Consider the following 20,946-nt stretch of genomic DNA (forward strand, 5'->3'; position numbering starts at 1 on the left):
CCACCCCTCACAAATCTCTCTTTTAAAATGTATATTTTTAATAGGAAGCTATGCAATACTATATTTGTGCATATAAATAAGATTAGTCAGCACTGAAGTCAAATGTGGAGCTTATCTAAAAAAAATCACTTATTATAATGGTCCAAAAACAAGTACAACCAAATTTAAATGTTATATAAAAATATTAAATGCAAATTTTACAAAGAGGAAAATTCATGAGAAGCAAAAAAATGGTTGTAATTTTTTCCAATATTTTGCTTGTATTTAATTGTATTATCTTTCAATTTCTAAATATGTCTGGTGGCCAAAATATTATTTAAATAAATATATCTGTTTTGCTTAATGCACCAAAATACATTGCCTATATTCACTGAGAAAAAAAATATTATATATATATATATATATATATATATATATATATATATATATATATATATATATATATATATATATATAGGTAAATGCAATAACATTTATATAAATAGTTATCTTCTTGAACCCTAGACCCCAGGTTAGGAGCACTACCTTAAAATATCTTATTTCAATCGTAGCAAAGTGGATTAAACTGTTTGAATTAGGATCATTTTTAGCCTTCTTGCCTTCACACAGGTTACAATAATAAAGACAAGTTCTCAAAACAAGATCTGTGGCAATGTTTTCAGCACACACTTTTTTATCAAAATACAATTAGACGACTAAAATGTCGAACATAAGAAGAAACTATAAATGAGCCAGAAATATTCACTCAAAATACAAACAATCATTTTATGAAAACACTAATGTAAAATTAGTTCATGTTAGAAAGAAACATGTACTGTGCAGAAGCTTGGGAAGCAAGAACACCCCATGTTCCCTGTGTTTCCTTGGAGACCAGGGCTGATTTCTGAAAAATGTTGCCCTTTTGCCTTAATTGTATCCCCGGTGCTCACACACACCAAACATGTACAAATTCACTGAACAACACAACAATGTATATTTACAGAAAACACCTACATTATTTCCAAGTAACGTCTCACTTATGAGTTCATAGACCTGACAAGAATTCCCAAAACAGTAAAAAAATCAAACAGACCGCCTCGGTCTTCATGCAGTACATTGGCAAAATGTGTTCTACTGCCACCATTATGGAACATCACAGTAAATGAGTCCTTATTACTAACAACGAATCCGACATCTCTCTGAGGGTCAATTCACGCTTTTGCTATTTAATTGCTTTTTAAAACGCGAGCTGAATTCATTATGCTGTACATTAACAGTAATGGCTCCTTCTATGTGCGTCCTCTGGAGGAATATCAGACCATTAGAAGACACAAAAACAAATGAGATCCTCCTTTCACTGGAAGACATGAGAAACAGGCCAGGCCGAATTACTGTTTGTCTGTTAGTGCTGTGTTTGAGTCACTTTGTTGTACAAACTCAGTAGTGGTTTTAATGCTATGAGACCCGGATCATCTGGGCCACGGCCTCATCTCCTGTCTGGTTCTGGTCCTGTTGCTCCTGCTGAAGAAAGTGAAGAGGAAAAAGGTCAATCATTACCCTCAGTGCTGATTTCACATATGCTTCACTCAGCACCTTCCACGCACACGAGAGTTGAGGCACCATAAAGAAAAACACTGAATAACCAAGAAAACCAGCCAAAGGTTTATGTTTACCAAGCTGTCACATCAGGGATTTCAGGGAAATGCCAGCTATTTGGACTTGTGTTATTTAGAAATGTTTAATGTTAGTCTCTCTGTTTTCATCCATTGAGTCTCTGGAAAAAATATTTTAATTCCAAAACATTTATACGGTAACAGAAACAACTGAAGCTGCATCATAATATGAGAGGCATTTATAATATTGTTCAAAATTTGATGTCAGTAAGGTTTCATGTTTGAAAAAAGTCTCTTTCTCTTCTCTCTCTCTCTCTCTCTCTCTATATATATATATATACATATATATACACACACACATACAATTAAAGTCAGAATTATTAGCCCCCCTGAATTATTAGACTGCTTGTTTATTTTTTCCCCAATTTCTGTTTAACGGAGGGAAGATTTTTTTCAACACATTTCTAAACATAATAGTTTTAATAACTCATTTCTAATAATGGATTTATTTTATCTTGGCCATGATGACAGTAAATTATATTTTACTAGATATTTTATAAAACACTTCTGTACAGCTCAAAGTGACATTTAAAGGCTTAACTAGGTTAATTAGGTTAACTAGACAGGTCAGGGTAATTAGGCAAGTTATTGTATAACAGTGGTTTGTTCTGTAGATTGAGAATAAATATCGCTTAAAGATGCTAATAATTTTGTCCCTAAAATGGGGTTTAAAAAAATTAAAAACTGCTTTTATTCTAGATGAAATAAAACAAATAAGACTTTCTCCAGAAGAAAAAATATTATCAGACATACTGTGAAAAATTCCTTGCTCTGTTAAACATCATTTGGAAATATTTGAAAAAAAGACAAAAAAACCCCGAAGGGATTCTGACTTCAACTGTATGTATGTGTGTGTGTGTGTGTGTGTGTGTGTATACTTTTATATATATATATTCTTTACAGCTGATTGATTCTATATAAGTCATTGGAAGGAAATAACGGAATCTGAAATCCATTGATTTTTAGCCCATCACTGAGTGTGTTTATTTACTTGTGTAAATATGTGTAAATTTATTTTTATTCATTTTTTAAATTAATTTTAGTAATAATATTTACTAATATGAAAATGTTATGAGATATGACTTTGTTTACCAAATGAGAGATTTGCTTTTTTTTACCAAATAAGTGGATCTAATTGGATTTGCATTGTAAACATTAAATAAAAGTAAAAAAGAAAAATATATTACATTTAATATATTGCATTGTTAGCTATGACATTCCCAAAATCTTTCGGCATAAATCTGCAGATTATTTTACAAAATATTGCACAGAAAAAGCCAAAAATGTCCGCAGATTGTGTCTGGCTCTAGTCATTGGCCTCACAAATCTCATCCTATTCATCTCCATTGTGACTCAACTTAGCGCTATCCACCCTAGGGATATTCCTAAGCCCTCCTTCCCCAGCACCTCTTGTCTAGACCTGCAAGAGGGGTTTTCTGGTTCTTTGCTAAGAAGTTCCTTCTTAAAGCATGTTTCATTATCTCTGTTGTATGCAGGTTTTGTCAATACCTTTCCTCACTCTTGGAGCAGTAGCAGCAGCACAACTGCATCCTGTAAAAAAATCTTGCTGCCCTAATTTTTTTATGCATAATGTATAATTTCAAAAAGTAAAAGTAAAAAAGTTAATGCAACATAAGAATATTTGTTGTCTCGACTTTTTGTCATTAGATGTTTTACATTGTATAAATATATAAATAAATATACTTGAATATATATATGGATTCTGAAATATGCAGTTCGAAAGAATACCGCTTGTCTATTTTAAAAAAAAAAACTTGCAATCAGATGTTAAAACCATATGTGCAGGATATATGATATACATGAAATGGTTTTGCAAAAAGTGACCACTTTTTATCGACATGAAAATGTTTCAAAACCACATTTTGAGTGTGTTACTTGTGATTTTAATAAAGTTAAATGGAATTTGTAACGATGTAAAAGTCTTTATTGTCACTTCTGATAATCTCAACAGAAGTATACTCAACCCTGTTCCTGGAGATCTACCTTCCTGCAGAGTTTAGCTCCAACCCTGATCAAACACACCTGAACCAAATTAACTAGGATAACACTTGATAATTACAGGCAGGTGTGTTTGATATGGGTTCAATTGAAATCTGCAAGAAGGTAGATCTCCAGGAACAGGGTAGGCCGTCCCTGAACTAATGCAATGGTTCCCAAAGTGGGGATCGTTTGGTGATTCCAAAAGTCAAATAAATTTTATTAAACTATTAGAAATACCATATTTTAACCATAACCCACAGAAAATAAAAACAGAAGTATTTAATACTAGTAAAAAAAACAACATGCAAATGAAAAGTCATCAGCCTTTTAACTATTTTTTCATAGGATTAGTTTGTTTTTTTTATTAGTTTTTTTTTTTAAAGATTTATTTTTGGCCTCTTTGGCTTTATTAGACAGGACAGTATTAAGACAGGAAGCGAAGTTGGAGAGAGAGAGAGAGAGAGAGAGAGAGAGGGGGGTACGGTAGGGAAATGTCCTTAAGCCAGGATTTGAACTCGGGACGCCCTGACATGCTACAGTACCATATGTTGGCATGCTAACCACAAGGCTATTGCACTGACAGAATTGGTTTGTTTATGTTAGCTTAACAGCACCGCAATAGCGTCAGATGCAGCAGGTTGATTTTATAGCACCAGGTTAAACTTTAACATCTTTATGGCAATCAAATACATTAAAAAATGAATACAGGCCACATCTGAACATTGAGAATGATCTCTGACTGGCGCTCTCCAAAATTAAACCAAGAATAGACTTGTACTGAAAACATTGTGTCCACCAGTCTCTTTAGTTGAGTTAAATAAACAAATGACGTGCACTTTTTTGTGTTGTCAACATGCCCATGTTTATATAAGCTTATTAATATGTGTGCAACGTTTGTATATTTATAACCCCCTCCAAGGAATTTGGGGGTCACGAGTAACTGGCATTGATATTTTAGGGGGTCACGGGCTAAAAAGTTTGGGAACCCCTGATCTAATGTATCCTACAGCAATATATATATATATATATATGTATATATATATATATATATATATATATATATATATATATATATATATGGGTCAATGACGTGACGCTCATTTTTTTGTGTCCATGTCTTTTAAATAAATTCAAGTAGGTTACAGTTTCAAAATAAATAAGCAAATTACTTGCATACATTCTCTATTTTGAGGACCAAGTTTAATTTTTTGGTTTTAATCCATTTTAAGAAAATTTTTAGGGGATTATTGCAAGAATGTCAATGTGGTGTAACCAAAAAAAATTGGTACCAAATAGTTTACCTTGTTTAAAAAATGTGAAAGCCTCAATGAAACATTGTATCGGCTAGTCTGGCATAATTTTACATTAGACATATTTAATAGTAAATAAAGGTAAATATAGCACAATTGTTTTAAATATTATAATTCATTTGGGGAATTTTTTCTGTCACCTCAAATTTCTGAAATGTCAAGATGGTGTAACCACCATTTATTGAGCCATTTTGTTAATATTGTGCACAAGACAGTTAGACAGGAAATTGAATCACAGAGAAGAACTCTTGATAAGACTAATTGCTGCATGCAAAGGTTAGTAACTCTTTTTAAAATGTGAGATACTTTGACCTTTTTAAGGTATGGTCAGCTATTCTTAGATATGCATGTCAAATGGTAAGACCCCAGAAATGCACTGATAATTGTTCATAATTATAAAAATAAGTATTATATTTAAAAGTTAAATTTGAAATATTCCCACCAAGCCCATGTGCTTACATAGATGTTATTGATAATGCCTGTCAAATTTCATTTTAAGTTGAAATGTCAAGGGGTGTAACTGGTTACACCATTTGACTCGTATAGCAGGAGTCTTTCTGTCAGGGGTCAATTTAGTCAAATATCATTAGTTCATGATGCTGATCAAAAATGCGACATAAATTAAACTACTATTTGTGTTCATAGTGTAGATTATTTATTTATTTTTGTTTGAGAAATAGGTGCTTAATCCACAACCTTACTATTAAAGCTCTGTAAACATAGGATAAAATTATTTTACTGCACAACATGAATGTTTTTTTTTTGTTTATGTTAATCCATGTTTATATTCACACAATATAATGTACACACTCTCTCATTAACACACACATTCATACACAGTCAATTTAGTTTTTCTAATTCACCTATACCGCAAGTCTTTGGACTGTGGGGGAAACTGGAGCTCCCAGAGGAAACCCATGTCAACACCACACAGTAAGCCATCCTGGTCCATCTTGGACTCAAACCAGCAACCTTCTTGCTGTGAGACAACTGTGCTAACCACATTAGCCACTGTATCACCCTCCTTTGAAATGTTGTAAGTATTTTTTTTCTTCTTGAGAAAGTCTTATTTCTTTTAGTTTGGATAGAATAAAAGCAGTTTTTAAAATGTTTAAGCAGTTTTTAAGGTCAATATTGTTAGCCTTCTTAAATACAGAACAAACCACAGTTACCCAATGACTTGGCCAATAGATCTTACTTGCCTAATTAACCTAATTACATTTTTAAATGTCACTTTAGGCTGAATACTAATGTCTTACAAATTATCTAGTCAAATATTATGTGCTGTCATCATGGCAAAGATTACGGAAGAAATCAGTTATTAGAATTTAGTCATTTAAACTATTTTGTTTAGAAATGTGTTGACAATAATATTCTCTCTGTTAAAGAGCACTTGGGAATTTCTTTTTTAAATAAAAGAAAAAATTAACATGGGAAATGAAACAAGGTTGACAAGCCTCTATAGACTGAGTGCACACAGCCTTAAGTTTTGGAGGTTTTCATACTTGATGCGCTTGCTGTTGTACTATTATTATTAACAACTGGAGGTGACTCGGAGGAACTTTAATGATGAAAAGTTGTGAAGAACAAGTCAGAAGTTGCTAAACAAATGAATTGCAGTTGAAATCAGTTTTGTTTGGGGTTTTTTACAGCATGTCTGATAAAAAATTTTCTTCTGGAGAAAGTCTTATTTGTTTTATTTAGGCTAGAATAAAAGCAATTTTTAAAAGCCATTTTGAGGTAAAAATTATTGGCCCTTTTAAGCTTTTTCCCCGCGATAGTCTACAGAACAAACCATGGATATACAATAACTTATCTAATTACTCTAACCTGCCTAGTTAACCTAATTAAGCCTTTAAATGCTACTTTAAGCTGTATAGAAGTGTCTTGAAGAATATCTAGTCTAATATTATTTACTGTCATCATGGCAAAGAGAAAATAAATCAGTTATTAGAGATGAGTTATTAAAACTATTATGTGTTGAAAATGTGTTGAAAAAATCTTCTCTCTGTTAAACCGAAATTGGGGAAAAAATAACAGGGGAGCTAATAGCTCAGGGGGACTAATAATAATTCTGAAGTTAACTGTATAAAATAAATAGTTTGTGGATAAGTTGTGGATACACTCATGAAATTATTTGTTGTCAGTCAGTCGTGTACGCTTACAAAAATTGGCCTTTAATCCCAGCACCAAGGCAACAACGAGTAAGCAGCAGTTCTTACGTACTAGTGATTTACGTACAGTGTTTGGCAAATTGTTTCTAAATAGCTTAAAAGTAAAATAGTGGATTTTTTTCTAATATCATCTACTTATTTTTATTTTAATTAAGCCAACTGAAAAGAAACAGTGATGGAAAAGGTGTTAAATGTTAAACATGTTTCTTTAGTTAGTTAATATTCTATTGATGAGGGCCACACATTTAATGTAAAGGATGTTATTACTTGGTGTATTAACGTTCAGCAACCTGGTTTCATTGTTCTAAACACATTTGTCAATGACAATCCCACTGAAATTGTTGACTATCATTCTTAATTTGAATTGATTTTAATTGTCAATTTCAAAATCTTTGGCTGTAGAAGCAACACTGTCAGGTGGTGTAACTGGTTTTTGTCAATTGGTGTAACCAGTATTTTACATAAAAATATAATTATGTACATGGAAATAATGTGAAATTAAAATTAAAACACTTAGTTTAGTGTAATAAAATAGTTTTTAACATTTTTTACATAATTTGTCAAAGATTATTTAGAAACCAGAAGTGTTTTTAGCATGTGTCTGGCCGAATATTGCAAAAACTCATTAAAATGTACATTTAGAGATAATGCGAATACAATAAATGTTATTGTGGTATTTTAAAATGAAGTATTTATTTCAGTGTGTACACTTGCATATCATCTAGGAGGAGTAAATTATTTAATATTTCACAATTTTTGGCAGTTACACCATTTGACATTTTCAGTTGCATTCAGTCTTAATGTCTGTAAAAAATGGTGTAAATGTTATTTTTAATTACATAAAATCAACATGAATACAATCTGTACATTTTAAAATATCTGACGGATGCTTTTAAATCAACTTTGTAAAAGATTTTTAAATTTCCCATCTTGCCAAACCTGTTTTGTCACTGACCCATATATATATATATATATATATATATATATATATATATATATATTAACAAATCTCAGACACCAAACATGATAGTTGATTTTGGTAATAAATTTAGTTTTTTCCTCTGAATCTTGTCAGAATGTTTATTCAGTATAAAAATCACAACATGTGACAAAAAATGAACAGTGCAGACACTGTATGAAAACCAAGAAAAAGCACAGCAGCAGGACCCATCCACAAACAACACAACAAAAGAGGTTCTACAAAAGAAATAAAAATATATACATTCAAACAAACCACGTTTCTTTTACAAACCGATCCCTCAAAAATAACAGTAAAAAAAAAATCCTATTTCAGTGATTTCATGATTGAAAATTTCATGCTTTCTTTAACCTCCATGCTGTTTAATAATAATGATGTTTAGATCTGACAGTCACATGATTAAGCCAATCACATGGCATTAGCAATCCTTCATCCTGAAGAGCTGCGTGCCAATAATATCAGTGTTTTCATCCTGACTGATGATGAGATGATCTTTTTTTCTTTTTAAAAATGGACATCCACACTCAGACAGACAGGCCATGAAAAAGCAGATTATGCAGATCATGCAGTCTGTTGTAGCAATGAGACATGATGGGACAGACTCAAGCAGCCAACGAGCACAGGGAGAGAATCGGGAAGTGATTCGTGCAAGAGCAGCCAAGAACAGCATGTCACACCAGAGGAGGAATGAGAATGATCTGCTAAGGAGTTCAATGAGTGTCTTATGCAAGGGACGGTGTGTGTTCGGGCAGCCAATGTGCATTTGCCAATTCGGTGGCATTGTGGAAGTCTTCCTGCTTGATACGGGCCTGCGCTCTCACCTGCATCGCCAAGGCCATTTCTTCCTTCTCTTTCGGGGAGAAGAACCGGCCCCCATCGCCGCGCTTCCTCTGCATGGCATGTTTGTGTCGTGACTCATGAAGGTATTTCTGTAGGATGGAGTGTGGGGTCAGTCTGGATCATTTATTTCAAGATGCGCATATGACAGCATTCGGAAGATGTAAGATGTAAGACTCACCTTTCGCTCTTTAGGGATTTTTCCCTCTGCCTCCAGTTTTGCCCGAGCTTGGCGCCTCTTTAGGATGCGATGATATTGCTTGGCATTAACATACAGCGGCTCCTCTTCAAGCATTTCAGCACCTGGCAGAGGGATTCGCTGGATGGCTGGCACTGCACCACTGCCTGGTACCATCTAAGTTGAAAGGGAAAGAAGGGGAACATGGTGTTAATACAGTCGAAATGCAACACAAAATGTGGCCCTGTCCACATGTATTCAAAAATCACACAACATTTTTTTCTATGCAGTTTTGCTGCTTGACCACACGAAAATTGTGCAACGCGTGACTGAAACCGAAACTTTCTGAAAACTCCGACCTGGGTGAAGATTTTCCAAAACTTTGTGTTGGCGTGGACACTACAACAGGAACTTTTGCCTCATGACGTCAGTGTGCTCGCTGTTTTCTCCTTTCTGATTGGCCAACACGGCTGGGTTCACACGAAAAAGTGGTACAACTAAAAAAGATGATTAGACAATAAAAAAGCGAGTAATTGCTCCGTATTTTGAATGTCTCTACAGAGAGGTCATGTTTTAATTGGTCTCACGCGATCACGTAATGTAATTTCGCAGGTCAGAGTTCACTAAGTTTGAACTTTGCAATAGGGCTGGGCGATAAAATCGGTATTTACTGACTGAACACCTGTCAAAATTGATTAAAAAAAATTTGGTAAGGAGTTTCGGTTTTGGGTTTTATGTTTTTGCAAATGATCAAGGAATCCACACACTCATGCTTGTTACTTCAGGTCAGAATAAAAACACGAGATTGTAAATAAAAAATATGTAGTCAGAGTGGCTTTTTGGTTTCTTTTCTAGTGCATTTCAGCCACTAGCTCCCAATCTGAAAGATATTTTTAGCATGGGGTAATGTAGACATTCAACTTCACAATTTGTAATGTTGCAGTACATATTATTGGAACAATGATGGTTGGTTCCTTCACTTGAAAGCTCTGATTTGATTATGTTAATTTGTTTTGTTGACAGAGTTTGAGGTTTACTGTATCATTATAACTGACACCTTACAGATGTTGATCTACCTTTACCACTGCACACTTTGTAACATTAACAGAGTAACATCAAGAGTCTCTTTAACAATTATGTTTATTTTATTATTACAAGATCAGATATTTTGTTTAAATATTTTTGTTTTTGACTATTAAAAGTATTTGCCTTAGTACTGTTGGTTAATTAAAATAAAGTGGTTAAATAAAAAAAAAAATATTCGTAAATGTATTGTTAAAAATAGTCAATAATTATCGAAATCGAATAATATGAAACATGATATTGTTAAACATGGTATCGTAATTTTTTTTTGCAATATCACCCAGTCCTACTTTGCAATGCAGCAATATGCGAAACTTTTCACACAATCTTGCGTTTATGGTCTGCTGCATTTGCATGCGTATGAATGGAAGTCTATGGGGCGTAAAATCCAGTGTGACCACAGCTGAAGACACGAATGACGCAAGTTTCAAACATTCACAGCAAACACATTGTGTATCCCGCATTCTTCGACCGCGGGACAGTAATCTACCTCTGTTCTCATGTTTGCATTGATTTTACTCTAAATTCCCTGTTTGGTATAGCAGCATAAAAAAATGTTATTACATGCATCAGGGTCCATTTTTGTGTTCTTATATGGGCGGAGGTTTTTAAAAAAACAAAAGCATTTATTAAAATACTTGTGCACATGTGGACATGGCCTGTATTTGCAACTTCAGTCAACCATTAAAATCAAATTAATTATCAACCCCGTGATTGGTCAGGTAACAGTTAACATAACATGGACTGAAATATGATGACACTAGTGTGAGAGAAGGACACCCACAGAATAGCCGAGTGGATCATTAGTGGACAAGACGATGGGCAGATTTCAGCCTTATACTTGAATCAGCGCTAAAGATTAACACACAGAGGACGGAGGTCGCCACTTTCCACATGCTTCTGAGAAAATCGTCAAATTCCAGGAAGATTCCTCACATTCTGTTGTTTTCTACACTGAATGCTTTGATACGAAATAAATAGTTGACCTAAAATACTTACGCATACACTTATAGCCATTATTTACACCCTTGTGTTGTTGAGATGAGATTTGCTCTTTCATGGAAAAAAAATATGAAAAGTTGTAATTTTACATCAGACACCTGTATTATGTTTTTGTTTTGAACTCAATGCGACACGGTGCAAAGTTGAATAAATTAGTAACCCAAAAATGAAAATTCTGACATCTTTTACTTGTTTCAAAGCTTTACGAGTTTCTTTCTTCAGTTAAACACAAATGAAGATATTTTGAAGAAAGCTGAAAATCGACTACTGACCTCCATAGTATTTCTTTATAGGTGTTCAGCTTTCTTCAAAATATCTTCTTTTGTGCTCATCAGAAGAACCGAAACTCGCACAATTTTGGAACCACATAAGGGCGAGTGGTTCCATTTTTGGTTGAGACATTTTTATGTGAACTATCCCTTTCAGTGTAGTTAAAATAACCTATCAACTTTAACTCCATTTAACTTTGAAGTGTAAAAAAAACTAGTTTTGACTATTTAACTGATTGTAAACAAAATTTATTGATGCTGATAAAGCATCAGATGGCATTTCACAGGAATTTAAATGCCTTTAAACTCAACTAATTGTCATTTTATTATTTTTTACACATTTTTTTATCTAACTTTATCTCTTTTTAAAGGTGCTGCCCTGGTGCTGCCTAGTAACCTGAAAGTACTGATCAACTGACATATCAAATTACATTTCACCAGAAGTTTACCATCTTTATGCAGAAGTTCTAAAACCCACTATGTACTACAGCCATAAATTACTGAAATGTCACTGTTTATATGATACTTCTCACTTTGAAACTAGACACTCCGATAAATAAATCATACTAAGGGCGTACTCACACTATGTACAGTTGCCTTGAACCCGGCCGAAACATGCTTGTCCTTCCTTCCGTCTCCTCCGACGGCCCGCACACACATTAGATTCGGGCCTGAGCATGCTTACATCATCAATGATGCGGTGTTCAGCAAACGCTTTCCCTCAGCACAGTGGAGATTTCTTTAGTTAAATTGTTTTAGTCGTTTGGGATGTGGTGCCAGGCAGTCAAATATTTCGCCATACAGATCGGCCACTTTTGACGCTCATAAACAACCATAAAGTCCTCATACTGCGGGAAGTAGGAGGAAGCGTACCACGCCTGAGCCCAACCAGGTCAAGGCCGGCAAACTGAATCGTGCCTGAGCCCAATTCAGAGCACTAACACTTGGGCCTGGGCATGGTTCGGATAGCACAGTGTAAGTACGCCCTAAAATATCTCAAAAACTAAAGAAAATCATTAAATCATCGTCTTTTATTTTCAGTAGGCTGGATCTGCATGTGAAAATGGCGAGATTTTGAGGTGATATTGTATTTAACAGCATGCACCCACCACCCTTGTGATGACCAATGAAGGGGACGGTTTAAGACTGTTAGATACCTCATCAGGAGGTCTTACCATGACCATTCCCCCAGCGTTCACCATGTTTCCAGATACGGGCAGGGTAACAGTGACTGTGCCCTGCCCGCTGTTGGTTGTGGAGGTGTTAGCTGCTCCTGCTGCCTGGACAATCTGAGTGCCTGCCAGGGTGCCTGCTGGGATGGTGATCACGCCTGTGGAGGTGACAGGACTATTAAGTAACCTGAATAAACATGAGTGGAACTAGTCAAATGAAATATTACTGATCATTCAGGTGTTGTTCATTCTGGTTTACTACAGTATAATGAGAGTAAAGAGGGTGTAGGTGTGCATTTAAATACCCTGCTGCAGCACTGTGCCATCAGCGTTCACAGGCTGGTACACAATTGTCTGTCCTTCAGCTGTTTGTGCAACCTGTTGTCCCTGTACTGTGATCTGCTGCCCCTGCAAAATGCATCACACATTCTTACTGATTTACTGATTTATGTTAGATGCTGGCAACACCATGCCGGCATAAGTACTATTTTCATAGCACTCTCAGAATGAATGGAGAAAAAAAAAAAACGTAGGTGGAACAGTGGGTAGCACGTTCCCCTTAGAGCAAGACGGTCACTGGTTTGAGCCTCGGCTGGGCCAGTTGGCATTTCTGTGTGGAGTTGTAATGTTCTCCCTGTTTTTGTGTGGGTTCCTCCGGGTGCTCCGGTTTCCCCCACAGTCCAAAGACATGCGGTACAGGCGAATTGGGTATGCTAAAATTGTCTATAGTGTATGAGTGTGTGTAAATGCACGTATACATGTTTCCCAGTGATGGGTTGCAGCAGGAAGGGCATCCGCTGCCTACAAAATATGCTGGATAAGGTGGCGGTTCATTGTGTTGTGGCGACCCCAGAATAATAAAGGAACTAAGCCGTCAAAAAGTTATTGAATGAATGATCATGAACAGGCACGTGCCCCCCCCGCTTTTCCAAAAATTTATCCTGCACATCACATGCACTTTGGACGGTCTCTGCTCGGGCCTGATCATGAACATATAAAAGCTTAATAATAGACAAACAAGTATAATGCGATTCATTTGTAGATAAATTAAACACACCTGTGAATAAAATTATTAATAGCTTCACATTTATAGTATAACAAATGTTGAATAAAGTACTACATAATATATAATAATTTGGGGTATACCAGTTAAACCAATTCTTTATAATAAAGAGCAATGTGCTACGTCCGACAGATCGCACCTTTTATAACCTGTTTTAACACATTTAATCTGTTTTTAATTATTTTTATTGTTTGTCTTATTTTCTTATACTTGTCTCTTTTATTCCTGTTTATGTAAAGCACTTTGAATTGCCACTGTGTGTGCATGAAATCTGCTATATAAATAAACTTGCCTTGCCTTATAGTTAATCAGTGGCATGGTGCAAACTGTTAAGCAAAATGTCAAAACGGCACGAGTGTTATTCATTTTATAATTTTTATTTGGATTTTTTTACAAATGGAATTGTAACCATCCATAAAACGCTTAAAAACAAATCTAGTAGAAAAAGGATTTATTATAGTTTATCAGAGACCTGGTTTTGGCCGGCGGTGATGGCAGTCTGTGGCTGCTGGATGATGATCTGTTGAGCTTGACCCTGCTGACCCTGCAGCTGCAGCGTCTGGCCACCCTGCAACTGAATCTGACCAGGCTGAACCAACTGGATCTACATATACAAAGAGATCAATCACCCAATATAAATAACACCAATGTTTAAAAAAAACCTGTGCATTAATAATGACACTACCAAAGGGATATTAAGAACATTTAAACCTAGACCAATTATCATCTTAGAGGTTTCATGAAATGTCATAACAATGAAGAGAATAATCTTATAATAACATCACTTTTTTTTTTTTGATCATTTTACCATCAAGTATAATAGAACAGTCAATAAATACAGCTCTGCCCTGATGAATGCAGCTATAAAGACATGAGGCTTTTAAGTGCCTCTATTTATTTATTCACATATACTTTAATTTGGATCACAACATGCAATACAGTACTACAATTTTGACATACACATCCTTTAAAATATAACTACACTGACAGCTGTAATGCAGAAAAAAACACCCAAATACATTAATGAAAGAAAACCAATTAAATACAAAAAAGAGCAGATGGGTGACTGTGATTACTGTAATAGCTTTGTTCATTATTGTCAAATTAAAGGCATAACAGGCCTGTTTAAAATATTTTGTGGCAGACAAAGACTATGTCTGTAATCCGCTTTTGATGTTTGCAGACTTCATACATACACAAACAACTGGATTACTGTACATAACATGAAAGATTTTTGTCCAAAAGGCATAAAATGGGCATTTATTAACATGTCTCTTTTGCAAAGCTGCTTTAAAAAAGTTCTAAATAACACATAGGACGTGATTTGACCTTAGATCAAGTTAAGCATATTTCCTTACACTGAGGAGTGTTGACAACTGACCTGCTGAAGACCTTGAGCTCCAGATACAGGCACTTGCATGATGGTCTGACCCTGAGCTCCAGACATGGCCTGCACCATGATGGGCTGACCTGACGACGTGATCAGTTGACCACCACTCACTTGCACCATCAGTGGCTGACCCTGCACCTGAACACACACTTAAAGTCAACGGGTGATAGATATTTTACACCCGCAAAATAGAGACAATATAAGACAATATGGGACCATTCTGAAATATGAAAAAAAATCCATTTTAATTGCTAAGCTTGTAGAGTTACTTATATTATTTCAATTTAGGGCCCTATAATAGTTGAAAGTTACCAGGCTGGTGGTAATGAGGTAGCTATACACTCACCGGCCACTTTATTAGGTAAACCCATCCAACTGCTCATTAATGCAAATTTCTCATCAGAAAATCACATGGCTGCAACTCAATGCATTTAGGCATTCTTTGAATGCACAACAGGTTGAACCTTGAGGCAGATGGGTTACAGCAGCAGTTACCACACCAGGTGCCACTCCAGTGAGCTAAGAACAAGAAACTGAGGTTACAATTCCCACAGGCTCACCAAAATTGCACAATAGAAGATCGGAAAAATGTTGCCTGTTCTGACGAGTCTCGATTTCTGCTGTGACATTCGGATGGTCAGGTCAGAATTTCGCTTTAACAACATGAAAGCATAGATCCGTCCTGTCTTGTATCAATGGTTCAGGCTGCTGGTGGTGTAATGCTGTGGGGAATATTTTCTTGGCACACTTTAGGCCCATCAGTACCAATTGAGCCTCGTGTCAACACCACAGCCTACCTGAGTATTGTTGCTGACCATGTCCATCCCTTTATGACCACAGTGTACCCATCTTCTGTTGGCTATTTCCAGCAGGATGACGCACCATTTCATAAAGCGTGAATCATCTCAGACTGGTTTCTTGAACATGACAATGAGTTCACTGTACTCAAATGGTCTCCACAGTCACCAGGTCTCAATTCAATAAAGCACCTTTGGGATGTGGTGGAACGCAAGATTCACATCATGGATGTGCAGCCGACAAATCTGCAGCTATTGCGTGATGCTATCAAGTCAATATGGACCAAAATCTTTGAGGAATATTTCCAGTACCTTGTTGAATCTATGCCACTATGGATAAAGGCAGTTTTTAAAGCAAAGGGGGGTCTAGCCTAGTAAGGTGTACCTAATAAAGTGGCCAGTCAGTGTATTTCCACGTTTGTATTCTAAAATGAACATGATCATAATGAGAATCCTGTGAAGACAATCAATCATGCATTTAATTCAGATCTATACAGTTTAGAGGTGTGCAATATTTGTGATCTACAATACAATGTAATTGCTGTTTTAACACTGAGTGACATGACGTTAGAGTACGTCACTACATTGGGCAAATAAAAAAACAAACACTTAGAGAATCAAAAAGCATTAATTTCCAGATAAAACCGAAGGAAATAAGGTTATAATATGACCCTTTAATTCGAGAAATGAAAAAAAAAAAAATTTTTAGGTTTTTATTTTTGTGAGATATGATATCGCTAAGTAACATCACACAATCAAGAGATGTTTTCCCAAATATCAGCCAATAAATGATATTAATTTAATAATAGTCCAACAAAAATTAAGAGTTGATTTTGTCAACACTGCCAGGTGCTTTTTGCCAATATGCTGTTGAGTCAATCGAGTGAGTCAATGACTCACCAATCAACAAAGATAGTTTACTTGCTTTGTTTCTCAGTGATTAGGATGACTCATTTGAATAAATGATTAAATGACACGCTCTTTAAAGATCCCATGAAATTAATTAGTTTCAGTCTGTTAGTCTTAAGGATATCTATTAGCTAGTGTCATAACTGTCAATCACTCTCACTGACAGAGCTGTGATAAAAACAAAACAAGAACTGGCTGTTTTTTTAAGGGGAGGAGCTATTATATGTCCCGCCTTTTCTTTACTTTTTAGTTGAGATTACGTCAAACATCGAATTTAAAACACTGCACATTTCAAAGTACCTCACAGGATCTTTAAGATGGGAACTTGCTACAACGTATTTATCCATGACCGGTTGAACTCAGACAAAGTACCAGAACAAAAACACAAACATTGTCAAAAATAAAGTTGATTATTTTTAGCTTTAATCTCACACCCCTAATAGAGTGATATACTCGGATATGAATTGGTTCCAACATGCAGGTGATCTTATGTTAGGATTTCCACAGTTACTCCACATGACGAGTCCTGCACTGATATTTCAATGCCACATTTAACAATGAGCATGGTAGAATAGTGCAAGTAAAATCAAGGCATGCTAGGATGAGCTTATATCTCACAAAGAGTGTGACATGATGACGCATGCAACATCACAGGCCTGAAAGTCGGAGTTCACACAACTACCTGGAGCGTCTGCACTTGCTGGCCTGTAGCAGTAGCCACGGGTGCTTCTGTTTGCAGCTGTACTGCAGTTACAGTGCCCTGAGCCTGTGGACAATCCCACATCACACTTTGATCCGCATATTGTCTAACACGAAGGTATATTTGATTGTACTCTGATTCTGTAATTCCTATATCCACAGTGTAAAGGGGCTATGTAGAATTCAGAAACGCTTCTTAAAGGGTTAGTTCACCCAAAAATAAAAATTTAAGTAATAAGTTTCTCACACCCATTTGGTTTTAATCCCCTTGAGGACTATATTCATATTCAGAACACAAATCAAGATATTTTATACAAAAACAAGACTACTTTTACTCTCACAAAACACAAAACGTCAACAAAGAAAACCAAAAACCTTGTCAAAACATTTCTACATTTTAATTCATCTTAATTTCAATGTATATTGTGTCAAAGCAGCTTAACTTAGATGAAATTCTACTAAATTCAAACTCCTTCAGTCTAGTTTTCACAGTTGAAGTTCAGCTTAGTTCAGTCCTATATCTTATCTGCCAAATCAGGTCAAAGTGTACATTTACTTCCTACAACGTATTGTCATTAGAGTCAGCAGGGCAAGACACAAGCATTAAACTGCTTATAGTTAATAAAATGCAAAAAAAATTTGGCACACAAAAAATGTTTTTGAAGCTTCATACGAAAATAATTAAACCACTAAAGTCACATGGAAAGCTTTGACCAAGTTTTCGGTTCCTTTTCTGTAATGTCTGAGGACAGTTGCTTTCTATGGAGGCTGAGAGAGCTCTCCGATTTAATCTAAAACATCTTAATTTGTGTTCCAAAAATGAACAAATGTCTTGGGGCATTAAAAAAATGAGGTTGAGTAATTAATAACAGAATTCTCATTTTCGAGTAAACCAAAACATTTTTTTTTTTAATCTAAAACTTTTGTTTAGTGATACCAGTGGCTGTTAGGTGAACTGCAGCCTGCAACTTTTTGCTCAGCCCCAAGTACTGCAAATTTACCTGCACCATGTCAGCAGATAAAGTACACAAAATTACACATGTATATATTCACAAATCAACATAGACTACGTAGATGTGGTTGTATGACACTACAGTTTATATTGATATGGCATTTGTTTCATGTATCTTGGAACAGAAAAAAAGACACTCAGGAGCGGCATAAACATCACATCCTTTAAAATGATTTCTGGGGTACAATTTAGAGATATCCACAACAAAAATAAAAATGCGATTAAATGATATCCACCCCCTAAATTATAATGGATACAGAGAAATAAACACTACCCAGATTAATTTAATTGTTGATTAGTTACAAATACTCCTCGACAGGTACATGCAGAGGGGGGCTTCTGATGCTTGAGCACCAGCCCTTTTTTTCTCTTGCAGAAAAAGTTCCTTCTCAAAATTAAAGTGCCTTTGCATCTTCTCCCTCAAACCCCACTCCCTTCACAATCACTCCTCACTGCTTGACATTATATACAAAAATGAAATGGGATAAAAAAAAAATTTAAAGACTGAATTACCACAAACAAGATGTGGATATCAAAAAACATAGAGAGAGTTCCTTATTTTTAAAACCCCAATATCATACGCAAACAACTCTCCATGCAACGGGTTTGCTAAAGACAGTGTGCACAGTCAGAAGCATTACGAGAAAAATTACTAAAACTGTTATGTTTATAAATGTTCTGAGAAAATCTCTCTGTTAAACAAAAATTGGGGAAAAAATAATAATTGGGGCTAATGATTCTAACTTGAACTGTATGTCGAAAAAAAAAGTGCTCTTAGAATGGACTGGGGACTTTTTTGATTTTAAATACTCCTTTTGTATAATGATATGCACTCCGATTCGTATAGTATGAATGCGTAACCTATGTACTACGGATGTTTACAATATGCAGCATAAATTAGATATTGTTTTTTGTGTGTGTATAAATATATCTAATATAAATTAGTATAAATATATATCAATTAGTATAATTCTATATTAACCTAAATAAAAATAAATGTAAAGTTCTAAAAATATATTTTAATGATCATATCACACTCAAGACTAATAATGAGGCTTATCGAATCATGGGAATAAATTAAATCTTTCTATGTATTTACAATCATAATATTACAGTTTTTATTGTATTTTTGATCAAATAAATGTAGACTTGGAGAGCAGAAGAGCTTCATTGAAGATATTAATTGACTGATAGTGTACATATAAATATTGTCTTTCTGACTCACAGTGTTGCAAAATGCACTGGGTGTGTTTGGGTCACCTAAACCTTGCGTTTTTTTCAAAACAGAGAATGCTCATTTAAATAGAGAGACTTTGCAAGCTAGTTCAAACACTATTTACCCAGTCCTTTCCTTGAATTGGAAATCACTTCCTGAAGTACCGCTTGTGCTTTTTAAAAATACCACTGCACCTGATACACATCTGCATAAAGCTAAAATTAGATACAATAAAAATGGAAAACATATCGGGCACACACTCATTGTGCCCCATTTTCCATAGTAAAAGTCACTGATTAAACAGTAACATGTTTACATTGGCTCTTACCTGCTGTTGGATTTGCCCATTGGCAGCCTGAACCACTATCTGATCCCCACTGGCTGTAGCTGTATATTGCTCCATCTTTTCTTCCTCACCTAATTTGTAATAAAATACACATATAAAAGAATCACAAGGTTATTATTGACTATAAATAACTCTAGTAAATTTCTATTAAAAGTTTTCTGAGAAATATGTTAATAGCTGCAGGTTTGGGCCTCAAGCCAAGTGTATTTGAGCCTAAATGTTTCCTTGAAGAAAGTGCTTAACATTATGAACTTAATGTTATATTACCCACTGACTTTGATGGTTTTAGATGCACATACACGTTTAAGATTGTAAAAGATTATCATGAAAGTCTTAATGATTCACAAATTTGTGCCATTTCATCCACCTCATAAGGTTTGTTTGGTAAACATCAGTTGATCATTGTTATAAACTAAGCTGCAACAAATGTACTACAATTCAGCATGCTGTGTAATTAATATAAAAAGCTCTTATTTGACAAACATTAGCAGGTCTGTCTTTGTTTTGAAGCGCTTTATTAAAAGTCTCATTCATGTTTAGCGTCCGCTCCTGAGCGCGCATATCATCTGTCTCGCGCTTTCTCCCCTCTCGCATTAACTGATTTGATTTCTGCATTTTTCGGAATTAGTCATTTGGTTGGTCACTGACAAACCAATCCGTGTTGTCAGCTACCATTTCCCTTAGAGCAAGCGCAACCCTTTACCGTTTCTCCGGCTGTCCGGTTCCCTTCTGATTGGCTCCACTACAGATCTCAAAAACCCAATCAACACAGTGGTGCGGACAAAATGGCGTAAAATGAGCCACACAGAGAAGAAAGGGGGCAGGCTTGGCGCATGTGATCGGCGAACGGAGCCGAG

At 35.4% G+C, this 20,946-nt stretch overlaps 1 protein-coding gene across 14 annotated transcripts; it reads right to left on the minus strand.

The window, feature by feature from the left end:
* Nucleotides 1–645: 645 nt before the first annotated feature.
* On the minus strand, nucleotides 646–20,876 carry nfyal (nuclear transcription factor Y, alpha, like). Of its 14 annotated transcripts, none has more exons than XR_015497254.1 (10): nucleotides 20,793–20,857; nucleotides 20,072–20,160; nucleotides 17,496–17,582; nucleotides 15,102–15,248; nucleotides 14,193–14,324; nucleotides 12,963–13,065; nucleotides 12,068–12,815; nucleotides 9,135–9,308; nucleotides 8,938–9,045; nucleotides 646–1,500 (listed from the first exon to the last, which is right to left on the minus strand). XR_015497254.1 is itself a non-coding variant. In XM_087263815.1 (10 exons), exons 2-10 carry the CDS (start codon nucleotides 20,144–20,146, stop codon nucleotides 1,435–1,437), a joined length of 1,044 nt encoding a protein of 347 aa, XP_087119941.1. In that variant the 5' UTR covers nucleotides 20,147–20,160; nucleotides 20,793–20,857; the 3' UTR covers nucleotides 646–1,434.
* Nucleotides 20,877–20,946: the final 70 nt, after the last annotated feature.

This window comes from Danio rerio, chromosome 8 (genome assembly GCF_052040795.2).
Source record: "Danio rerio strain M-AB ecotype USA chromosome 8, GRCz13ab, whole genome shotgun sequence".
In the NCBI taxonomy this organism is placed as follows: domain Eukaryota; kingdom Metazoa; phylum Chordata; class Actinopteri; order Cypriniformes; family Danionidae; genus Danio; species Danio rerio.